A 23398-nucleotide genomic window follows, 5' to 3' on the forward strand; every position below is an offset into this window, starting at 1 on the left:
CAAAGAAATCAGCAAAATAATGTATTTGTTTTCTTCAATTATTTATTAAGCCTACAACTAGCAACCTGACAAACACAGGATTAACAAAAAAAAGGGAACTGCAAACTCTAGTCAAACTGAACTCTAGTGCAGCCCAATTCAGCAACTGTATGAGGAATTGTTTCTGCTGCATTGTTATTGCAGAGGTGGTGCTCAGAAGAAAAGCCTCATAGCTTTTGATTTGTTATATGCAGATTGGATTTGTGTTCTATTACTCTAGCTAGAAATTGTACTCCCCTGAGCCAGCTGTGTTCATTGGTCAGGATATATTCCAGCATCTAATGCTCTTTCCATTAATCACAAGCGAGTCAGAGTACGTGAGTGAGATGATAGATGGATGGATTCAAAGCATATTCAGAGGCTGGGGTAGGGACAGGATAGGTTCTTAATTTCTAATGTACTAGTTGTTTTTGGACCCGCTGTGGTTTATGTATTGGTGGTTTTCTATACAGACAAGGATCACTGATAATACAATAAACTGAACAAAAACGAAGCATCCCTGTGTGCATCATTTAAGTATAAAAGAAAGCAGCAAGAAAAAAATAAAACCCCTCTCATTTCAAGCGCCTTCTCAAATTGATGCACGTGCCTTGTTTGACCAGACGTTAATCAGGGTCTGCCTTTCACATTCACAGTTCTGTGCAGCATTTGTAATGCTTTTTACTTACTGGCCACTTCTGACAACACATAGTGTACCCTTCAGTATTTCTACTTCTGGGATGTTTGCAACACAGTGATCCTTGATTTGCAGTCTGAAGTACAGATGTAACAACCAGTTGGACGCACACTACTCTACCCTTTTTGAAAACCAGAAACATTTTACAGGTAACTGTCAGTTTAGGTCTTACGTACTGTACTGCACAGTCAACCAAGACCTCACCCTTTTCACAAATAATTTCTTGAACAATGTGATATAAAACACTTCAACTTTTTGCATGATTTGTATTACCATGGCAATGCCTTTAATGTTGCCTTGACCCACTATTGCAGAGACACACACTTCAAGTCTGTGGGCAGTTTGCCAAAAGCTTCTTTAACTTACCTAACAATGTAGTATAAGGTTTAACATTGGTAAACTCCAGTGTTTCCAGATTTTAAGATTGGCCTGGGCTATTTGTTTGTCATGTAGGCTTAGAAGATTAATCAGATTGGTCCCTTAAGTTATTGGGAAATGTTCCCCTGCCCAAAGTGAAATGACTCTGGAATGTGTAAAACTTAAGGGAACATACACTTACAATATAGATTAATCAGTTTGAAGAGGAACACTGAAAAGCATAGTGACAGGCTGGGTGCTAAAAGGCTTCTAAAAAGTATCAGTTAAATAAACAGGGCTGCTGTATTCAGTCATATCAACCAGTCCAGTACCAGCAGTGCACAGAATAAACAAAACACATTTCACGTATATTATTTATTTCCTTTCAACTCCATTGCTAATTCATTCTAAAAAACACAACTAAAGCAGGTCCAAATACAAACAATAGTTTTAACATAAAAGGATACTATTAACATAAATGTCTTTGGTTTAAAATTATTATACAGACAATTTTCTTTTTTTTTCAGTTTTGTAATATTATATGAATTAGTTCAACAAAAGAATGCTTCTTTTACTGTTGCTGTTTAAATTAACTGAGCAAAAAAGTTGGTAATTTTAAAAGCCCTTGATGCTTCATGCTCTTTTAGGAATAAATATATATATATATATAAGTATATGGAATATGGTTTTGGAGACAAAAATGTTTCTGTGATTCTAGAATATTTAAGTATCCGGTTCACAGTCTGTAGAACCTGTGTGTGTGTACATATCCTATACACTTCATGAGATAACCAACAAACACAACCGTAACACAATAGAAGATCCATTAGGGACACTGTAATAAACAAGAAGGGTTCAAAAGTTAACATCACATTTCTTTGTATATTCTGGATATAGATTTAATCACACAATCAAGAAAAATACAATATACCTAAGACGCCTTGCCTAAGTGTACCAGTGTGTGATTATTTTCCAATTAAAAAACATTTACCTGTGGAAGATTAAAACTACAGCAATATATATTCATGTGAGTACTACATGAAGTCTGTGTGGTCTTCATTCTGAAAATAGCTTTAGTTTCCAAATGTGGAGACTGCAGTTTTCAGAAGCATTAAAGAGATATGTCATTGTATATCTGGCATTCCGTGCACTGAAAAATCAGCCCAAATTCTCCATATGATGTAGGCTTAAAACATACACACAGATCTCTACTCTCACACATATACTGTTTTTATGAGCAAGTAACTTAATTGGGCTTACAAGCACAGTTTGTAGCAGCAGATATGGATACTTTTGTACAGGCAGATAATGTGGTTTTGATTATAATTCATCTGTGAAAAGGTATGCTACAGCTGTATGATTCAGATTCAGAACAGTGGCACCATAAAAGTCACTGAAGGTATAATGCAACCTGGAAATAAACATGGCAGTCTCAACAATTTGCATTCAGTAGTACAGACAGCACTGCCATTTTATTAAGCTGTAAGCTGAAAGTGTTAACATTTTTATAACAGGGCTTGAGCATCCATGTGATGTTTAATCAGTAAGCAGTGGTTTTAGAACGGGTGTCAATAATTATTATTGGCACCTTTAAGCAGTGATTTATTTGCCTCTGTTCAGTAATAACAGAATCGCTAAAAACCGACGAAAGAGCAGTGTCTGGTTGTTGTATAATCTGGAATAACCTGCTTAATATCTATTGCACTCTCAATGAAAATGCATTCTGTACTTAAACATTTCACCCTATTAACTGTATGTTAGAATTTGACATCCCACATTTGACAGCTTACTTAAAGAGTAAGTAGCAGGGCTCCGAAAAATATAGATGTCCCCATGTGTTGCTACAACTGTTAATAACGTAACTGTAATTTTTCTTTTCATTGTTAACATCCTGACAACTTTTTACACGTATAACTCTAAAGTCTGTTTTAAAGCACGTTTCAAGATGTCCGCTCTAGTGCACTGGGGTTTCAGATCTGTCCTCTAAATCACTGCAGGAAGAGAAAAAACATAAGTGCTCTGGCTTTTCTTTTCCATGCCACATCATAGATTGTTATTAATGTGTTTCCTTTTTGACAACATGGGCAATAATTCTTACACTATCAGCACACTAGAGCAGACATTTTGAAAAGACCTTTGAAACAGACTTTAAAGTTATAAGTGTAAAAAGTTGTAAGGATGAACAATGAAAAAAATTACAGGTATGTTATTTAAACAGTTCTAGAAACAAGTAGGGATGTGTAACACTATTTTTTGGAACCCTGCTACTTACTCTTTAAGAGGAGTCATTTTTTGGTTGACATTTTCACCCAAGAAACAACTGTTTTGGGGGGTGCTACACCATTCTATTATTTATAACACTGCAAAAGCCTGAATGCCCACATCAACTCACATTCTGTTTCACAGTACTATATGCACTTGGTATTAGCTGAAAATACCTATCTGCTCCAGATGGGTAGTGGGTTTTTACATGGAACCCCATTTCATATAGTCATTAACTTCAACACACTTTATGTTAGAATCTAATGTCCCCACGGTGTATGGGGGAATGCCTTTATTAGGAGCCCAATGTACTATCAACTCCTTAGCTAAGAACCAAGTGTTAACATGGTAAGAGTATTAATGCATGGAATCCAATTCTAGAACATAATGCATTGCCACATTTAAAACATCATATAACCAAAATAGCTGAAGCAGTTACATTTAAGGCAGATTTGTATTGTAGATTTGTAGAAAGTTCTGCTGCATAAGGTTGAGACAGTTGACAGTCTAATTAAAAATCACTAAGGTCTAAGCCACTGTTGATCCTGGTTCTTTGGGCAGGAAACTGGATTACTGGAGGAATAAAGGGTGTTTGCATTTTCCCAAAACAATGCATCACTAGGCTTTGGAGGGCTGGGAAACAACCAGGAGTTTTCATCCAAAGAAGTGCGTCCATACGAGGGATGTTCTTGCAAGGCAGCGCTGCCAACAGGACTCGGCCTCTCAGCTGTCCAACTGTGTTTAGAAGGATCATCAGATAAGCCTGTGGCCTCATTCGGAATAGGAGGTGCTGTGGCATTGCTGAACATGGGGCCATTAAAGGAACCACAGGGGCTTTTGTGTGTTGGCCTGGGGGCAGTCATTTTTACCATTCTGCTATTAAGTTGTAAGTCTTCTATGCATTGGATTGGAACAGCAGATGAATCTGAAAGTATAGAAAGGTTCAATTTAAAATTATTAATTAATGGCAAGATGCATTTATATGGTAAGAATATACTGGCAATTGATTTGTGAAGACTTATTTTTGTATCCTTTGTTTCCATGATAAGACATTATATATCTTGGGCCAATAGGCAGATTACATCTTGATATTTTGTTCAACTGTTTCAAATTACACAAGTTAGTGTAGTAAAAGGAATTAATACTACCTGCCATAATCTTAAAGCACTGCAAGTTCGTATTTGTCATAGAAGGATACAAAAAATGACTTTGACAAATGAAGCGCAACCCTGAAGTAAAGGCCCCCCCCATTTTCCCCTCTACCTTTAACCCTCATTAGGGAGACACATACCCTGTAAGTGGAGTCAACCAGATTGAAGATGACTAACAGAGTTTATGAAATCAAAAGGCCAGTCTGGCGTTTGTTTTATCCAAAATGGTAAACCATCTGAAATATCCCATTGGATGATGATCTACATATGTAAACACATTTGGTGAAATTGGTTAAAGACTTTTTTTGTATAATGTACTTTGTGCCAAACAAGCTGGATTTTGAATTCATAAAAAATTATTTGGTACACAGGGTAGAAATACAAATATACCAAAACACCCAAATGATATTTTGTTCACCTTTTACTTTAAGCCAATTTACCAGGTTTATGCTCTGAAAAAAAGGTGTATTTATTTTATTGAAATTAGTATTTGTAAGTCTGGACTACCTTTGGGTAATTTTAACAAACAAAAGTATGCTTTGTGAGAACAGAGAGCTACAAATGTATGGCATTGTGTAAAAAATGCCAGGAATTGAGGAATTCAATGTATTGGTCATGCTCATCTCATTTACCAAGCAACGCAAAGCATTACACTGCAAACATCTTAATCTAAATTTCATTTAAGTATTGAAACTCCAATTTTTTTAAAAATGTTAGAAGACCCTTCAAAAGATTACAAAAGAATACTGTGTCTCAAAACCATTCTGTCTGCACTTGAACATAACAAAAAAAAATAAACACGTGTGTACGTGTGTGAACTGATTACAGTAAATGTCAAATACAACTAACACAGTTAACACTGTGGCTTTCTACAAACAGCCGTGTGATCAAGCCACAATGGGTAAGACTAACACAGAAGGCAGCCTACCAGTAACACCTTGAGGCGTTAAGTTGACCAGCATGGAAAGTAGAAGCCCAAGTTGAAAAAAAAAAGTGAGTAGGCTGGAAATATAATGTGCAGTGGGTTGATGAAAGGTGATAAAAGATGCTTTTGTAAATGCAGATAGGATGAGTGATTAAAGCACAAAGACTCATACCCACCAGCCACTGACTTACCTCTGCAGGCTGCACTTTTTGAGTTGTCTCTCAGGTTTTTCACCATCTCTGCTTGCAACTTTGTCACTGCATATAAATTAGACATCTCTCTTTTGAGGTCTCTGTAAGCCTGCAGTGGAGAAGTGTCACTGAAATTAAACACAAACAATTCGATCAATACCACACAGGTCATGATAGCCCGACTGTAGAAACCCCTAAAATAAAAATAAAACATTGTGATGGAATACACTGCTACTGTTCTGATTTATTATTATTATTATTATTTATTTATTTATTTTTAAAAAAACAGAGTCAACAAAGATACCAGTTTCTCAGTGAATCAGTCTGAAGAAATTAAGCTTCTGACTATTGTGAGGTTTCTTTTTTTTACCACTCTCTTACCTTTTGGAGATGTTTGCAAGCAATCTGATCAGTTGTTATTGTAATAACTTGTTTTTAATTAAGTGTTTATTTTTGTGTGTGCTAAGGTGCTTTGACTTGAAGCTACCTCTCTCTTTGACCTTAAGACTTTTTTTTTCTTTTTGTACACTGCTTCTGTTTGATTTGTCATCTTTTTATTAGATTTTTTCATACCATTTTCTCCACTTATTTGCAGTGTTTGAACATGACAGATCCCCGTCTATACATTATCTGTTCTAGAATGTAACCCTGTCTGTTCTGAAATAGCAGACCGTGCCTTGGTCTAGTCAGGGATTCGATCTTTCACTATGCTGGTTTTGTCTGCTGAATGTATAACTTGTTATGTTGTTAATTTGTGAAAGTGTTGGGAGACATTGTATGGGAAACCAAACAGCCTAATTGACCTGGAAGATTTATGGAACCAACTCTGCAGTTAAAGCCTAACTGCAGGCTTTGGCTAATGTCACACAACAAGAAAAGAAGCATTAGCGATTCCTGCAATATGGTAAAAAGGAGAATATAGAGGAATACCTATATGAACATAAAAACTAAATGAACACAATTTAGATATTTTATTCAAAATCAAATAAACTACAAAATGACACCGAAAAAAGAGTCTACCGGAAGCCATAATAGTAGTACAGTATTTCATGTTAGATTTCAAAATGTCACATTTTTCAATGTTTCGTTAAGTATATGGGAAAACTACAAAGCAGTATGTAATTCAAGATGTTAACATTATTCAGCAGGTTTCATTCAACTTTATGAAGCACAATTAGTTAATTCTACAGGGTGATGCAAAGCTATTGGCGTTGGCTGTATACTGACTTTGTATTACAGAAGTAATGGTTGAAGCAAAGCATCTGTGAGCCAACAGCTTCTTTCACACATTATTAGGCAACATTACCTCTCAAGTATAACCTGAGAATCGTAGGATGTCACCTTGCCCACACGACAGCTTTACTACTGGCGGTAACACATGTTTAACCTTTAAACAAAAAACTTCAAAAACAACAGTGGGGGAATGGAATGGTAGAGAAATCAAACCCTTATTATCCAACAGTGGTATCACTTAACCAAGGGCCTGTTAAGCAGCTCACAACAATGGGTTCAGCTATTCATCTGCAATTTCTATATGTAGCCGAGAAGTGATGATGAAAGAACATACAATTGTTTTTAAGTTTATATTATAATTGTATATATTGCATATCACATATATATATATACATAAATATTTATTTATATATATTTATTTAACTAGACCCTTAATTGAACTGAGAATGTGCTTGACATTTTTAATTGTTTTCAACTCTTAAACAGTTGCAGAGTTCAAGTTACTTATAAAATGTTATAGCTAACTTGAAATCTGCAACTGTTGGAGCTGAAAACAAGTAAAAAGGTCTAATTAAGCAAATTATCAGTTCAATGAAGGGTTCAATTAAGTAATTGAGAACATAATGAAAACCAGCAGACACAGAGGGTCCTCAGGACCAGGATTGGGAAACCCTGCTTAACAGTATATATACACTGTGATTTTTACAACACTGTAAAATTTAGATATCCTTTGTATATGAAAATGAAGATGGAAAATGCCATCTGCAAGTAATTCAAGTACTGTACGTGCACTCCCCCTTGTGGGCAGCAGAAAATCCTGCAACTTCACATATCCACATAGCTGGGACAGAGACTGCAACAGGTTCTAATATACACACACCTGACGCATGTCAACTGACTTTTCCTTTGTAAGCAGCCAAAGAAAGTTTGTTTGATTGATTTAATGTTGCTGTGATACTGACATTCAGCAGCAGACATTCAAGATATCTGTGCGGAGATTCACGATCACAAAGAAATTTCCATAGCATCAGATCTGTTTTTAAATAATTGTGACATTATAATTTGCTGGAAATAATGGTTATATATATATATATATGCATGCTTTAGAACTAATTTCTTGCCTCTTATTAGCATAGCAATAACACCCCTATGACATTCACATGTTTTTTTCCGGAATTAAAAAAAAATGCTGGGCTGTATATTCCTGACACATAATTTTCTCCAGTGATTAAAGTATCAAAACCTATAAACCACCAGCTTTTAATCTGCAAAGAACCAAGAAAACAAGAAAAGCAGGACCAGTGGTACTTATGATAGTGCTAAAAGAAAGGGGATGAATGTTTAAGCTTTGGTTATCATTAGAGCTATGCATCGACAGTGTCTTAACAATACGACATTGTGACGGGGTACACCCCGCCCCTGTGTTTATTTATATTTGTTTTGTATTATTATGATTTAAAGGTACTGTTTGGTGTTTAAACACAATGTTTGTTATTACTGTTTTACAGAATGAATGGTGTTAAAATTCCCCATCCAGCTAAAAGCGTGCATAACATGGCCATCTCCAAATTAATTAAGTGATTACCAATTTGGAGATGGTCACGGATATATAAAGAGCGGATCAGCCGCTCATGAGGGTTGGTTGTTCAGAGAGTAGGAACGGAAGTAGTAAGATATAAAAAGAAAAAAAATGCTACTACTACTTTACACCAGCACAATACTCGTGGAATTATTGTAAATTTGTTTTGGCCACTGTGCCTGTGCTTTATGTTTAAACGTTTTATTTATAATTAATAAACAAAAAGAGTGCATTTGTGACTCACCCATAGTACCTTGTGTGTGTCAACTTCCTGGTCTGTGACGTCACCACTCGACCATCGGACTGGTAATGTTTTTAGTGCTCACAGATGCTTAAGATAGTTAACGATTTAATGTTTCCAGTGTAGGTTATACATAGTACTAGATGTTATCATGCCTGCATTGCTGTCTTCTGCTGCGATGAGGATGAAGATGATGTTGTTTAAAATTTGATTTGTTGTATTACCCTTTGAAAATAGGGTAGATTTTCAAAGATGACTAAATTTTAGTCAAACGTCCAAAGTTACACGTCTTCTTAGACGACTACATTTTCAAAAATGACTTGGATGAATGACGTTCGTCGACGTCTAAGTTTACTATTCGTGGCATCGACGCCAAGCCTCTCTCATAGGTTAGCATCGGAGTTAGACGTCAAGAGAAGGGAGTGATTTTCAAATATTTAGACATTAGTCAGCTAGCCGTCTATGTACATTACTTTTGCATATTATTATTATTATTATTATTATTTATTTCTTAGCAGACGCCCTTATCCAGGGCGACTTACAATTGTTACAAGATATCACATTATACATTATTTCACATTATACAGATATCACATTATTTTTACATACAATTACCCATTTATACAGTTGGATTTTTACTGGAGCAATCTAGGTAAAGTACCTTGCTCAAGGGTACAACAGCAGTGTCCCCCACTGGGGATTGAACCCACGACCCTCCGGTCAAAAGTCCGGAGCCCTAACCACTACTCCACACTGCTGCCCACTACTCCACACTACTGCTATTACAATGTATGCAGATCAACGGGAAGTGATACGTTCCGTCTAGGTTTTAGACGTTGCAACTCAAAGTGCAGTGTCCACCTCTCCTGCTGCAGAAGGAAAGGGAGCGGACAAGCCCACTACAGTCGAAATAAAAGCGTCAGATGAGAAAGGCAAATGCTCTGCTCAAAAGGTAGCCAGATGCTCAGAAAAACAAAATAAATATGGAATTTGTTTTTTATTTAGTAATGACTCTCTTAATTGAGATGTTTATTAGATAAATATCTCACCTTTTCATTTATGATACTCTCCATTTATTTTAAAAAAAGCCTCGAACCTTGCACTGGAACACTATTGAATTTTTAAAGTACAGTATTTTTTTCCCCCATGCAAAAGGGACAGAGAAAATACATTTGTGTTATAGTGCAACTTAATTTGAATGAAAACCTTTTGGCATGCTGTACCCCGTAGCAATACAGAAATACTGCTTGATAATTTACTTAAAACCTTTTGAATGTCTGTTATTGCTCAGACTTTACTTGAGGACTTTTTCATGCTTATTGATCGCATTATCAACATGGTACTGTTCTGATTTTCCCACGTTTATTTCCTGTAATAAAAACATGAATGTAATTTTAGGTAAACTCCAAAAACTAAAACACAGAAAATGCAAATTTTGGGAACATAAATTAACGTATAATCCCTTATGACATGAACTCTATAGTTTTACTATAGGAATCTAGTAAAATTTAGTTAATTGGGACATACTATAGAGAAATACTATATAATTCTATAGTAAATATCATACAACACTACAGAACGAAGTAGTACAAACAGAGATACTATACAAATACTATAGGATATTATAGGAATACAATAGGGCACTATAGAAATCCTATAGGATCTTATAGTAATACTACAGATTTTTTTCATAAGGGATGAGCTATACACACAAACCTAATTCTTTTTCAGCAATCAATACATGATTCTGATTATTTGTTTAAGATAAATGTAAATAATGTTCACAAACATTACAACACACCTGTCTCCCTCTCATCAACTCTCATCTCTTTCCACTCTCATCTCTTTCCACTGTGTTCTTGCAAGTGACAGCAGCAGACACCTTTTTGTAGACGTGCTCTAGGTCTAACTTTAGATGCCTAAATGAGTCTAAATGTTTGAAAATCACATGTAAATATGGTAATGAGCTAAAACCCGACTAGACGTCGACAGACGGGGCAGAGCGTCTAAGGACATGAACATGGGAATGATAGATGCTTTAGAAAATCGCTCTTACACTAGACCCCCGTCCAAACGTCTAAAAAGCTCAGTTACACCTGTCTAAAGTCCTTAATTGCCTTTGAAAATCTACCTCAATGTGACTCTTAGCAAGAACTTAGCGTCCTTGATGCAGAAAAAAAAATAATTAAGGCCACACTTTTGATTTTAAACATGGCAGCACACATGTTAAATTCTGTTGTGTTTCCTTCCATCATTAAATGAACTGCGATGATAACCTGCCTTCCCTTCGCTCTCTGGTTCGCTTCTGGAGGGCTTGACAAACATCCTTTTACACATAATGATTGAAATTTGGGATGCGGTTACTTCCTAATAAATTGTATTCTTGGATTTTCAATACAAATACTAAAAAAATATCTATATGTACATTACTGTTTGAATATCATGGTTCACTGTGCAAATCGATGAATTTGCACACCCATAGGTTAAATTTAATGCAAACCCCAAGCCCATTTCATTAGAAAAATAACACTTTAGTGCCCTTTTGTGTCCATCCTGTCCTGTATGTGTCTGACTCCACTTTCTGCACATCACTGCAGCAGTGTGGAGTAGTGGTTAGGGCTCAGGGCTCTGGACTCTTGACCGGAGGGTTGTGGGACACTGCTGCTGTACCCTTGAGCAAGGTACTTTACCTAGATTGCTCATGTAAAAACCCAGTTGTATAAAATGGGTAATTTTATGTAAAAATAATGTGTATAAAATAATGTAATTGTATATAAAAATAATGTGATATCTTGTAACAATTGTAAGTCACCCTGGATAAGGGCGTCGGCTAAGAAATAAATAATAATAATAATAATAATAATAATAATAATAATAATAATAATAATAATAATAAAAACTTTATGTCATCAGAGGCCGGTGTTAAGCACTGGAGTGTACCACTTCATTAGGAAGCTGAAGAATGTTTTTTTTTTTCTCCTTTGGCTTAACAGCCTACATCAAGACGCAAATCTCTAACATGACATGTAGCCCAGATTAGAAAGGCACTAATCTTAGCAATCCGTGCATCACCATAAAAGAACAGCTATTCTAAATGCTTTCTCCTGTAACAGCTTGTCACGGATAGGCTTGTGGGTGACGTCAGACCAGGAAGAGACACACAGTACTGGGAGGTATGCAGAGCTGTTGCGCAAGTTTATTGTAAATAAATAGAAGGCTTAAACATAAAACCAAACACTTTTGAAAAGTAAAACGGCTCTGTGGCCAAAAGAGACAGATAAAACAAACGCGCTGGTGGCTATTTTAGTTTCTCTTTCATTCACGTAGCTCCTCTCGGTACACCCAAAAACTCAGAGTGAGAAATGCTCGCCTCTTTTATGCAGCTGTGCCGGGACTCGATTGCTAATCAATCAATCAACTGAGTCCAGGCACAGTCTGCATGTGAACTAGTTGTGACTTCCCCTTGCCCACATACCAACATCATTTTAAAATCACCCATGCTACATTATCCACACTATACAAAACACACCCAGGGGTTATCCCATCACACAGCTTGAATAAGAAGAACATCTCGATATGTACATACTGTATAGGGTGCTGTGATCCATGTAAAAAAAAAAGAGGGTTGAGTGTTAACTTTAAGAGAGGGCTCTAAAGGAAAATCATTTGGATACAATAATAGTGGGACTAAATAAGATTTATAATTCTCACTGCAAGACATCCCAAAAGAAAAATAATGAAAACATACCCGCTATGATATCCTGATCCTTGCGTAGATACAGGTTTGTTATTAACCTGGTCCTGTAATAATAATTAAAAAAAAAACAAAATGTTATTTTATGTAGTAAGTAATACAGTAGAACCTATCATATCCAATTCTGCAAGATATGACAAGCTATATTAACCCAGAGGACCTCATTTACACATGCTGCTACCAACTGAACAGCACAGATAGAAACGGATTAATCCAGGGTCTAAAACAGTACATGTTCAGGAACAGACTGGATTTAGTTGCAGATAAAATATCATTTGGGAATTCAGTTTTACTTTATACATGCTGTCACACAGTGGTGTAGTGGTCAATAAAGTGGGTAAACACCCCTGTTTGGTGGAGTTGAACAGATAGCTTGAACAGATAAAACATGAACAGATAAATTGTTACGGGCCCTCAGCCAATCGGAATACATAAAAAACGATGTGTTATAAATAAATGTAAATGAACTACGCATTTTCTACATAGGGGCTGGTCATTTTACAGTCATGCAGCGTAATTACAAGAGTAGCCCAATCACTTTCGGGATAACGTTTTTTCAATTTCAGACATGAAATACACTTAAATAAAAAATAAAAAAAATCAAGAAAAAGGACAATTGAAAATTGAGATTTTCTTCTGCGGTGCAAATATAGATTTGCAGAGTGCCGCCGACTTCTTGAGACACAGTGTTGACCGTGACACGATTCAGTTTGCATAAACAAAGTACACAATTGTTTTTTGTTTTTTTTTTCTAATTATATTTATTTCAGTTTTATAAAATATTGAGTTACTAGAGCTAATACTAGATTCAATGTCAGATCTTTCAACACTTGTTTAAAATTACATTTTAGTTACAGTGGGGTCACCACTGAATTAAACCGATTTCTAAGGCTCTGAAACCGTCGGTTGATGCTTGTCTTGGAGGGTCCGGGTCCATCTATCTTTCACTAGACTTTACCCAGTGCCAAGTCCATATACCGCCACGAACTGGGTGGGAATACCACCTACATTTACCGGTGTAAACCCTCGACTACACCACTGCTGTCACATCATGTAAAGCAAACTACTCAGTTTAACCATGTTTAATACAAGAAAGCAAGGGATTAATAATAATAATTACTGTAACGATAAACAGCTGAAACAAGATTTTTTCAGCCACCTCCAAAGCCAGTTTGTGTGCACGCTTTTTGTCCCATTCATTAAGAAAGATTTGTTTTAGAAGAACGAAAACATGAAAATAAATAAATAAACAAACAACATATATAACCACATTCTACTGTCAAAAGCTGTCCCTGCGAAATTCAGATATTCAGGTATTTATTATTAATAATAATAATAATAATAATAATAATAATAATAATAATAATAATAATAATAATAATAAAGAATACTATATAGTGGAAAATTTGGGTGAGTAGGGTAGCCTATTGTACTAAACATTTTGACTGGATAATTTTCATATCTGTAACCTAAAGTGTTGGCTTTTAGCTCCATTTGTACCACAAGGATCAGAATTGCTGAAGCTACAGTTCTGTGTGAAAAAATGTATATGTACATGTATAATTTGTATAGAATAAATATATGTGCAGTCAAAATGAGGCAGGCTGCACTGTGGTTCTTAAACCACAATTCTTAAATAAAGCGGAGTGCTTAACAGTTGTGTCAAAAAGGGTCCCGCTTCCTTTAATGTTTTGTTCCCCTATTTCATGTAAGAGTTTCAAAATAAACCCTTTTTGACTGCTGCATCACATCACTCTTAGTAAGGTCTTGTATACTGTATACTGCAAAATGAATTCATATAGTGTCCTTTTTACTGAAAGATTTTCAGGTTTTAATTTCTTTGACAAAGATGATTAATCAACTTGCTAATTATTCAGCCATTTTTATTTGAAAGCAGAAACAAAAAAACAGTGAGTATTATCCTACAAATCTTTTTTTCTTTTTCTTTTTTTTTTTAAAAAAGGTTTAGAGCACCATCTAGTGGCCAATAGCAATTGATTTTTTTGTTGCAGAATACAGTATTTAAAATTATTAAAGCCTCTGACCCTTTTACATAACTTTACATTTAAATACCATTTCATAATCGATGCAATATACTCTAATGCCAATATTTAAACAGTACACTGCATCTTTGCCTCCATTTTATATTTGCATAATTTAAGAAAATAACTAAAAGCAACAAAAATTAATATAAAACAAACTCCCTGGTGGTGAAACAGCATAGTATCATAAGTGCATTGACGTCAGTGAAAATCATATCTCTAAGTTAGCAATTCTAATGTAAAAATTATCTTACCTCATATTTTCCCCTGAGTTTGTTGTATTCAGTTTTGAGGATATCTAGCTCCTGTTGCAAGGTGTGTAGCTTCAGCTCGTTGTTCACTTTGTACAGCTCCAAGTAATCATTGGTGGGGGTCAGCTTTTTCATAACTGGAAATCATTTCACAATACATCATGCATTAAAAAATAAAACAGACACACACAATAATATCCAGAAATATGTACATCTAAATACAGCACTATAATATTAGTCTTTCCTAGAAAGGAAGGTGGCAAAGTTTCCTAAAAACAGTGCATAGTACAAAAAAAGCTTACATATCCCCTGCCAAACACATGAACACGAGATTCAACAGAACCAGCTTAAGACAGCCAGTAGCAGTGTTCCGGCAAATATAGCATTACACGTCCCTACGGGTTGCTACAACTGTTTAAATAAATATACATGTAATGTATCTTTTCATTTTTAACCTCCTGACAACTTTTTACACTTAACTTTCAAGTCCGTTTCAAAATGTCCGCTCTAGTGCACCAATTGTGCAAGGATTATCTTTTTTTTTTTTTTTTAAGTCGCTCTTTCTGATTTAGAGGACAGATCTGAAACCCCAGTGCACTACAGCAGACATTCTGAAAGGAGCTTTGATAAAGTGATAAGTGTAAAAAGTTGTCAGGATGTTAACAGTGAAAAGAAAAATTACAGGTACGTTATTTAAACAGTTGTGGCAACACGTGGGGACGTGTAACGTTATATTTTTCGGAACCCCGCTCCTTACTCTTTAAGAATGACGTTTACACATATTTTATTCACAGAATGTTAAAGGCTACCTCCAAATGTTACACAGACAGTATTATTAGACTCTCTTTTTTCACTAAAAACACAGGGAAGCAAGAAACTAAATTAGTGGGGTCAGATGTTATGTAGGCTGTAATGCATAGTGTTTTTGTCAAGCCACGCACGCAACACTGAAGACATGGGGTGTTACGCAGTACTACACCTTGATTGGTTTCCACTTCAGTTTTTAGTTGGAGAAGCTCGAGTTCTCTAGTTTGCAGCTGTTCACTAAGATGCTTCTCCGATTCACTCTTCTCCTTTTTCTTTTAAAGGAGAACAAAAACAAAAACAGTTTCACCACTTACAAATGTACTGATGATCACCAACAACAGGAAGGCAACAAAACAATTAAAGACACACAGCACTGTGGGGAAAATGAAAGCCATTTGACGTACAGACGCCGTACAGTACCTACCATTTTATCCAGTTCCACTTGCAAATCTTTATTTTCGATGTAGATTCCACGAAAAGCATTAAAGGCTTTATTGACATACTTGGGTCCTGCAGTGAATTCATCTGGCTGAACACAGCAGTGTTGATTCTACATGGGTAAAAAGTAGCAATGTGTCACTGTGTATAATAACTTTGTTTTATTCCCTACTGAAGCAATTTTTAAAGCTTTAGATACAAACCGAGACGCTTTCGATGAAGAGATGCCAACTTATAAAAGCAGAAAATAGTAGCATGTGCCGAGTGAAGCGAAGCAGAATTATTTTATTTTATTTATTTTTTGTATTTACTTTTTATAAGGCCAGTGGCTGCTAGAAATTAATCGGTTCTTAGGCTCTGGCAAGCCAATTACCTCATTTTGCTGTTCAATCTAGAATTCTGGTAATTGTAAACACACAGCATTTACAAATTTAAAAAAACAAACAATAAAAAACACTAATTTTATTTGGAATTCTATTTATCCTGGCTTTAAATATTAGTAATGAAGAGTGTGTTAGTATCTTAAGTGCTGTCAAACCTGGACTGAAATATTCAACTTCAAGACTATAAAAATAACTATCAAAATAACAACACCTCAAGAGATATTTAACATCATGTTTTTTATTTAAATGCTGTGTAGTATCCAATAATTAATAATTTAAAGTGAGTTAAACCTCAAAACCCATTTGTACAAACATACAGTAATGGGGAGAGTATTGCTGGTGTGTCTGGCAGTAAAGTATATGGCAGTATTCACAGTAGATGTGATATTCAGACACTCTGCTTCTTTTGATGAATGATCATTCTGTGGTAAATTCATCAGTATTTCTGACAAGCCTATCTCGATCTTTTAGATGGAGGGGAGTGACATTTTTTGTTTGATTTGTGATTCCTACTTTAATAACTGATAAGCCACCAAGTTAACGTGCGACTGATAATGATTGCAGGGCAACATTTGCTCAGCAGTTTCTGAAGGACCCCTGAACTGGTTACTAAGCAACCCGGCTCAGTGCTTTTATTATGTCAGTTAAAATGCCACAATAAATATGAAATACAGTATTAAGAACAATTAATTAATTACAAAAATGAACAGGAAAACACACACATGGTATTAAAATAGTATTTCATAAACATTAAGGGAGTATCCATCATTCATTTATTTAATAAAAATTGTAGTATTATACCCCTTTGATGTAGCAGAACCTCCAAAATAGCATATACTATGGCCAAATTGTAACCGTTGGCATCTCTGTCGATGTCATTGTCATGGCCTAATATTACCGGATACAGAACTGTATGTTTATTTAGTAATACTACTAAATCACTACTTGGGCTAAATCCTTAGTACTTTCATTAGAAGTACTTTAGCTACAGTAGTACTGGATATATAATGGTTATGGTTCTTGAGCAATAGCTACAGTGGATTCTTAATTTACTGAGGCAAGTAAAACTAAGTTCGGTTTTTAATAAAAAGAACAGCGATTGGAATGGTTTTAGTAATTGTAATATAAAAACAATTTAAAATCGGTGACTGTCCAGTTCCTAGAAGCTGGTTGATCTGAAAACTTTAAGATGGGTCTCAAAGGATACCACTAATATAGTATTATCAACATGGTTAGGTTAACCCTATAGAATAGCCTTCTCCTCAGTTACAGTAGTATATCAGGAGCAGAATCTCAGGAACACCTACACACGTAACTAGAACTTGACCTTACTCCATCATGAAAATGTTTGTAATGTAGTTAAATGCTTGCTATATGTTAGGCCGTAGATACACAAGTAATCTCCTCGTGTATCTCCGGCCTTAACAAATAGCTTCAGATGTAATTTTTTACATGTCCGTTTTTATGATGTTTTCAATCATTCTGAGGGGTTTGAATTCTGCAGCTCCATAGTTAACAATATTTTTCTCTCTACCTGCCTGTGAGATTGCCTGGAGAATCTGTTGGGCAGACTTCCTCATTCCACTGTCATGATTTGAATGGAATGAGTAGGTAGGTCTGTTCAATGCCTGGCAGGATACTTCTAGCAATCTCGCATCCACGTAAAGACAGAGGGGGAAAAAAATAACCCAGAACCAGAGGTTACTCTCCTTTAAGATGACACTGTAATTATGCCTAGCATGTCTTTTCCAGAGCCCTGGTAGTAACCCATGTTTCTTGTCCATTCCTTGTATAAGGGTAATCCATTTTTAAATTAGCCCATCGTTCAGCCTGTGCTGCCCTGTCAGGGTGAGAAGATGAAAGAGTTTTTCTTTTTATTATTTTACCTTTCCTTCCAGTTGCTTGACTCGTCTCTTTAAGAATGTGTTTTCTTTCTCTGCCTCCCTCAGCCGGTTTTTGATGTCTTCGTAGGCGGTGACAAGCGCAAAGTGGGAAGCGACAGATTCATCTCCTGAACACATGGAAAAAGGGCTCTCCTTTGATAGCTCCAGCGAGCTGTCTGCCGTTTCATGCTTCAGGATGCAGATGTCATCTTCGACATATGGAGGCTCCATTGTAGCTGTGTTCAAAGAAATGCCAACCAGGTCTGTACTCTAGGTGTCTGAAGTGACAGGTGTATTCTGTACATCTAAACATAATGGTGCACAAAAGCAGAATTCTTATTTCTAGAGAAATAATATGTCACACTTCATCATGCAAGGTACAGATTAATGAGGAATTTCTTTTGCGAAGACTTCTTGATTTGAATAAACCCAATCTACAGAATTTTAAGTTTCCTTTAATATAGATTTACCTTGGCTTTAAATAAGAACAATATACCAGGAGGGTTCTGGTAAACTGTGCAAATGTGAAGTATGGGTTGTTTTTAAACTCATTTAATATTAACTCAAGTCTAATCAATTGCACTGTATGTGTCAAGTGTCAAGATTTATAAACAAAAATATATTTCTGCACACTCAATTCTGATTGAAGTCAATACCGAGAGTTCTGCGGCTGAAAAAACATATCTAAAAGACCTGTCTAGTGACAGTCCTGAGACCCAGAAAATAGAAATGTCAGTTTAATTCACACCAACTGAAGACTGGGACAGCAAGACCACAAGCCAGCTCGAACAGATAAAGAGATTTGCTTTCTGGTTCACTACCATAAATTGGTGTAAGTAGATCACGGTCTGACTGCCAAAAAAGAACATTTAAAGCAATAAACAAAATATCAGAAACTGTACGAGTAGGTCTACTCCTTGTAAAAAAACTTATTTAACATCATGTAATGAAAGAAACTACAAAATGATGTCACAAAAGTCTACCGGAAGCCATAACAGTAGTACAGTATTTCAAGTTAGTTATCTAAATGTCACATTTTTCTATTTTCTGTCAGTTTTTCATTAAGTACATGGAAAACTACAAAGCGGTATGCAATTCAATATGTTGACGTAACATTATTCAGCAGGTTTCATTCAACTTTATGAAGCTAAATGGATTAATTATATAAGGTGATGCAAAACTTTTGGCTATAGCTGTACAAGCAGTATGTAGGTAATAGTTCCATTAAGTTCTTGGAACAACAACAGGCAAAACTTTCTGATTTCAATTAATTTGTGGAGACATATAAGTAGATTATTTATGTTGCCCTCAAAAGCCAGCATCCCTTTTTTTCCACCCCATTTTTTGTCAGTTTGACCAGCCTGGTTTGAAAGTTTACATTTCAAATGCTAAACAATGGAAAGGCTAAAGACACACAAACTAAACGGATTTGGACAGTTGTACCTTTCAGCATCCTACCCTTGCTCCTGCTCAGTTTTTGCTGGCCTGCTTTCATTGTCCTCTTTCTAAATGCAGTGCCATCCTGATGCTACTTTGCATAAGCATGCCATTAACGAAACGAAGACACATCTCACTAACAGAATGTGACTCGTACTCATATAACCTGCAGTTCTCTTTGGCCCTTGTTATGGGTTCCCAAACTTCTTCCCATCTAGTATAAAGTACCTTATCGCTTAGTCACATCAAGCCCAGATGACACAACAGGAGGTTCTGCACACCAAACCTCTGACCTTACAAAATACTATCTGAACAGTCATACCTACAATCAGCACAGAGGATAAATATCAGGTTACTTAAAAAAAATAATAATCCATGCCTTTCATTACCACAATGACATTATTACATGTCCCTGTTCAGTGTGCTGTGGTTTGTTTTGTTTCACTTTCATTCAGAAGGCCATTGAGCTGGCCTTCACACTATAAAATGTACATTAAACAGACTGATGGATGAGCAGCGTATAAGGATCGAGGACCCTAAACAAATCTAAAATCATAAGGAACTTGTTAAAATGTGCCAACCCCACGCTAAATCCCTAAATAGTTACCTGTATATTTCCCTGCATTAATTAAGAATTTAACTACAGATTCAAATGAGACTTACTGTACAATAATATACATGGTAATGTCAGCAAGAGCACAAAGCGCTCTGAGATCGCTGCCACCTGATCATTTTTAGTAACAATTCTCAAAGTAACTCTAATAATCAGGGTGGGTTTCGGTTAAGTGAATACTGTGTGGGCTTTCTTAGAACAAGGTCACATTTATAAATTAAATGTTCTTGATACCAACATCGCGCAGCTTGAACTGATAAAGTGCAATAATACATAATCATTGGGTTTCTCTAAAGAGAACTCAATTTATCGACGCTTTAAAAATATGTATTATAGCTTCACTTATTACTGCTGAACCGATGTTTATTTTTTAGGCTACATACTTCTATGTGTTTATAACGAACATGTACAAGTAAGTCGACAGATAGATCAGTACTGCTAGTTCTCTACGTGAAACAAATATATTTGCCGGTACGTCTGTTTTTCACTTGACTAAGACGAACTTGACGCAAAAATGCCCGGCAGACTGGTGACAATACTGACTCACTCAAGGCACGACTGCCATTATTTTTGTTGTATCTAAACAGATTTTATTTGGGTAGTTTGTGAAAAACAATTATTTGTAAACAACAACAACAAAAGGTTTAGTGTGGTAGAAAGTCTAACTTGCTTACATTCAGCACTTACCAATTTTTTAAGTTGCATCTGCGTATTCTTCCAAATTCTGTAACTGTTGTCAATTTACGAGTTTATTGATCATTCGGTCACAAATGTTGAAATCATAGACCACCTTTTTACTGTAATGTCATGTCATGAAAGAAACCCGCACGGAAACATCAGTTTCCATTCTCGGCAACAGGAAACCATAATAAGAACACAAGCCATGGTAAACTTTGCTCCTTGCTCCGGGGAAAGTCAAGCAACCTCACCCCACGTGACATGCGAGGTTGCAACCTGTATTTAAAGGAGCAGCAGCACCAAATATATCCCATTATATACAAAAAACCTTTACAGAAAATGTAGAAAAACAAAGCAATATAAAATCATATTGTACACAGGCTTTAAATGGGGAGATGGGTAAAAAAAAACAAAAAAACACGTGATTGTATATAGAATAATGTTTTTGACGTTTTTAAACAAGTCTACGTGTGGGAAATTACACAAACCTGTTATTATATAGAATGTCGATGATGTTTAATGAAGTCTATAGAGGACAAGAACATAAAATGCGATTGACTTACTATACATAATGGCCTTTAGTGCAGTTAAATGGTTTATGGACATGGTGGCTCTGTCGCATTAGACACTTGTACCAGCTGACACCTGCATGATAGTTTGAATAACTCTTCCATTTAATGTACCCTATGCAAATCTTTGATTCTCACGTCAAAAAAAAAAAAGGCCCTATCCAACCGTGGCATTTCAGGAAAAATAAAACGCCATATGTCAGGTTGTACTTTTTTTTTACTATGTAAAGCTGCATGTGAGAACCTTGTATTCATCACATGTCAAGTTATTTAAATGACTTTTTTTACATTTTACACCTGCTGCAGCTCAGTTGTATTACAAGTACTTATTGTTCCATGACTTAATTTATGACCTTGGTTTAGAATTTAGAAATATATCATAAATTCGTACTGAAGCCCATAGACTACATAGGCAATAGGCAATAGGTTCCATGCTTCCATGTATTTAAACAATAGCCAAATAACATACCAATACATTAAGCACAAATATGTCATGGTGGGTATGGGATAGGAAAGGACAACACATTTACAGCAGGTTGGTGTTTAATTCTGTGCTGGAGATTGTTTAGGAATATATCGATACCTGTGTCACTCATATGGACAGCACCCCTGTTAAAAAGCCTGATCCTATTTCATTTTGGGAATTCAACCCCCCTAAATCCCTTAGAAAATCTGAAATAACGTTGTTCACCCAGTTACAATTCAGATTGACGTGACTGAACAATCAACAAAATATTTTATGTTATTTACAGAATGTTGATTGCAACAATTATAGACCAAAACACAGTATACATACTGGGTATCCATACAAAGAGCTAGGGCACATTTTTTAACACATGCTGAGTCCCCACACTACCTCAAGATCCAAGCATTAATGTATCAAAGCACTCTTTTTCTACCATTTTTCAACGCAAAATTGTTCCAATTCATTCAAATTCCGAGGACTTCGCTTGTGCACATCCTTCTTCAACTCATATCAAAGATTCTCATTTGGATTTAGATCGGGACTTTGACTAGGCCATCCCAGAACCTTGACTTTATTTGTTAACCATTCTGAAGTAGATTTTGATGTGTACTTTGGATCGTTGTTGTGTTGGAACGTCCAGTTGTGCTGTTTTGTAGGGGAGGGTTTCAGATGATTGGCCAATATCTTTTGGTATGCTTGGGAATCCATTTTACTATGTATTGGAACAAAATTTCCTGTGCCATTAGAGAAAAAACAGCCCCATAGAAGGATATTACCACCTCCATGCTTGACAGTAGGTACGTGTGACAAAGAAAGAATGAATCAGAGTCAGAAATCTCCCTCAAGACCTGTGAGGGCACTGTATAACAGGAACAGTGCGCCCCGGACTGGATGGTTTGACAGTTCATTCCAGGGTCAGTCGGAAGTCAACCATCCAGAAAGGGGGCGTCGCTACAATACCAGAAGTCAGCGCCTTACTGTGGTGGCGATGTGTCAGTTATGGATTGGTGGATATGTGATTGCACTCGCTACCAAAGAGGACATGACAGGATGTATATCAGGGGATGTGGCCAAGCAATCTGTTCCTTTGTTATGGTTGTGAAAGACCTGTAAAGGATGGTAAAAGCCAAAAGTAACCGTGAGTTTTTGTTGTGTTGTATCTGTCTATTAATTGTCACCCTTATCATTCATAGAAGACTAAATCTGGGAGCTGTTGCTATTCAGCCAGCATCAATCCCAGACTGCACTGCACTACTGTTTCACTGTTACTGTATAATTCATCACTTACACAAGGAGCACTCACTGTTGGGATTCGTGACCGTGTCTGTGTATAGTGTGTGTTATTATTATTTCAGGACTGAACCCCGTGGGCTTGACTGGCTTTACACATTGCTGTGTATTATTATTATTTAAAGCAAAAAAA

General features: G+C 36.0%; 1 protein-coding gene across 2 annotated transcripts; it reads right to left on the reverse strand.

Moving 5' to 3' along the window:
* Window positions 1–1432: 1432 nt before the first annotated feature.
* Window positions 1433–21196, reverse strand: LOC117399259 (5-azacytidine-induced protein 2-like). 2 transcript variants are annotated; one of them, XM_033998333.3, is made up of 8 exons: window positions 20950–21196; window positions 18216–18448; window positions 15933–16058; window positions 15681–15780; window positions 14705–14838; window positions 12403–12455; window positions 5602–5729; window positions 1433–4259 (listed from the first exon to the last, which is right to left on the reverse strand). In XM_033998333.3, exons 2-8 carry the CDS (start codon window positions 18441–18443, stop codon window positions 3856–3858), a joined length of 1173 nt encoding a protein of 390 aa, XP_033854224.3. In that variant the 5' UTR covers window positions 18444–18448; window positions 20950–21196; the 3' UTR covers window positions 1433–3855. The 2 variants fall into 2 exon arrangements, with proteins under 2 accessions (XP_033854224.3, XP_033854223.3); XM_033998332.3 differs by having other exon boundaries at window positions 18216–18517.
* Window positions 21197–23398: the final 2202 nt, after the last annotated feature.

Source organism: Acipenser ruthenus, chromosome 4, assembly GCF_902713425.1.
Source record: "Acipenser ruthenus chromosome 4, fAciRut3.2 maternal haplotype, whole genome shotgun sequence".
NCBI lineage: Eukaryota > Metazoa > Chordata > Actinopteri > Acipenseriformes > Acipenseridae > Acipenser > Acipenser ruthenus.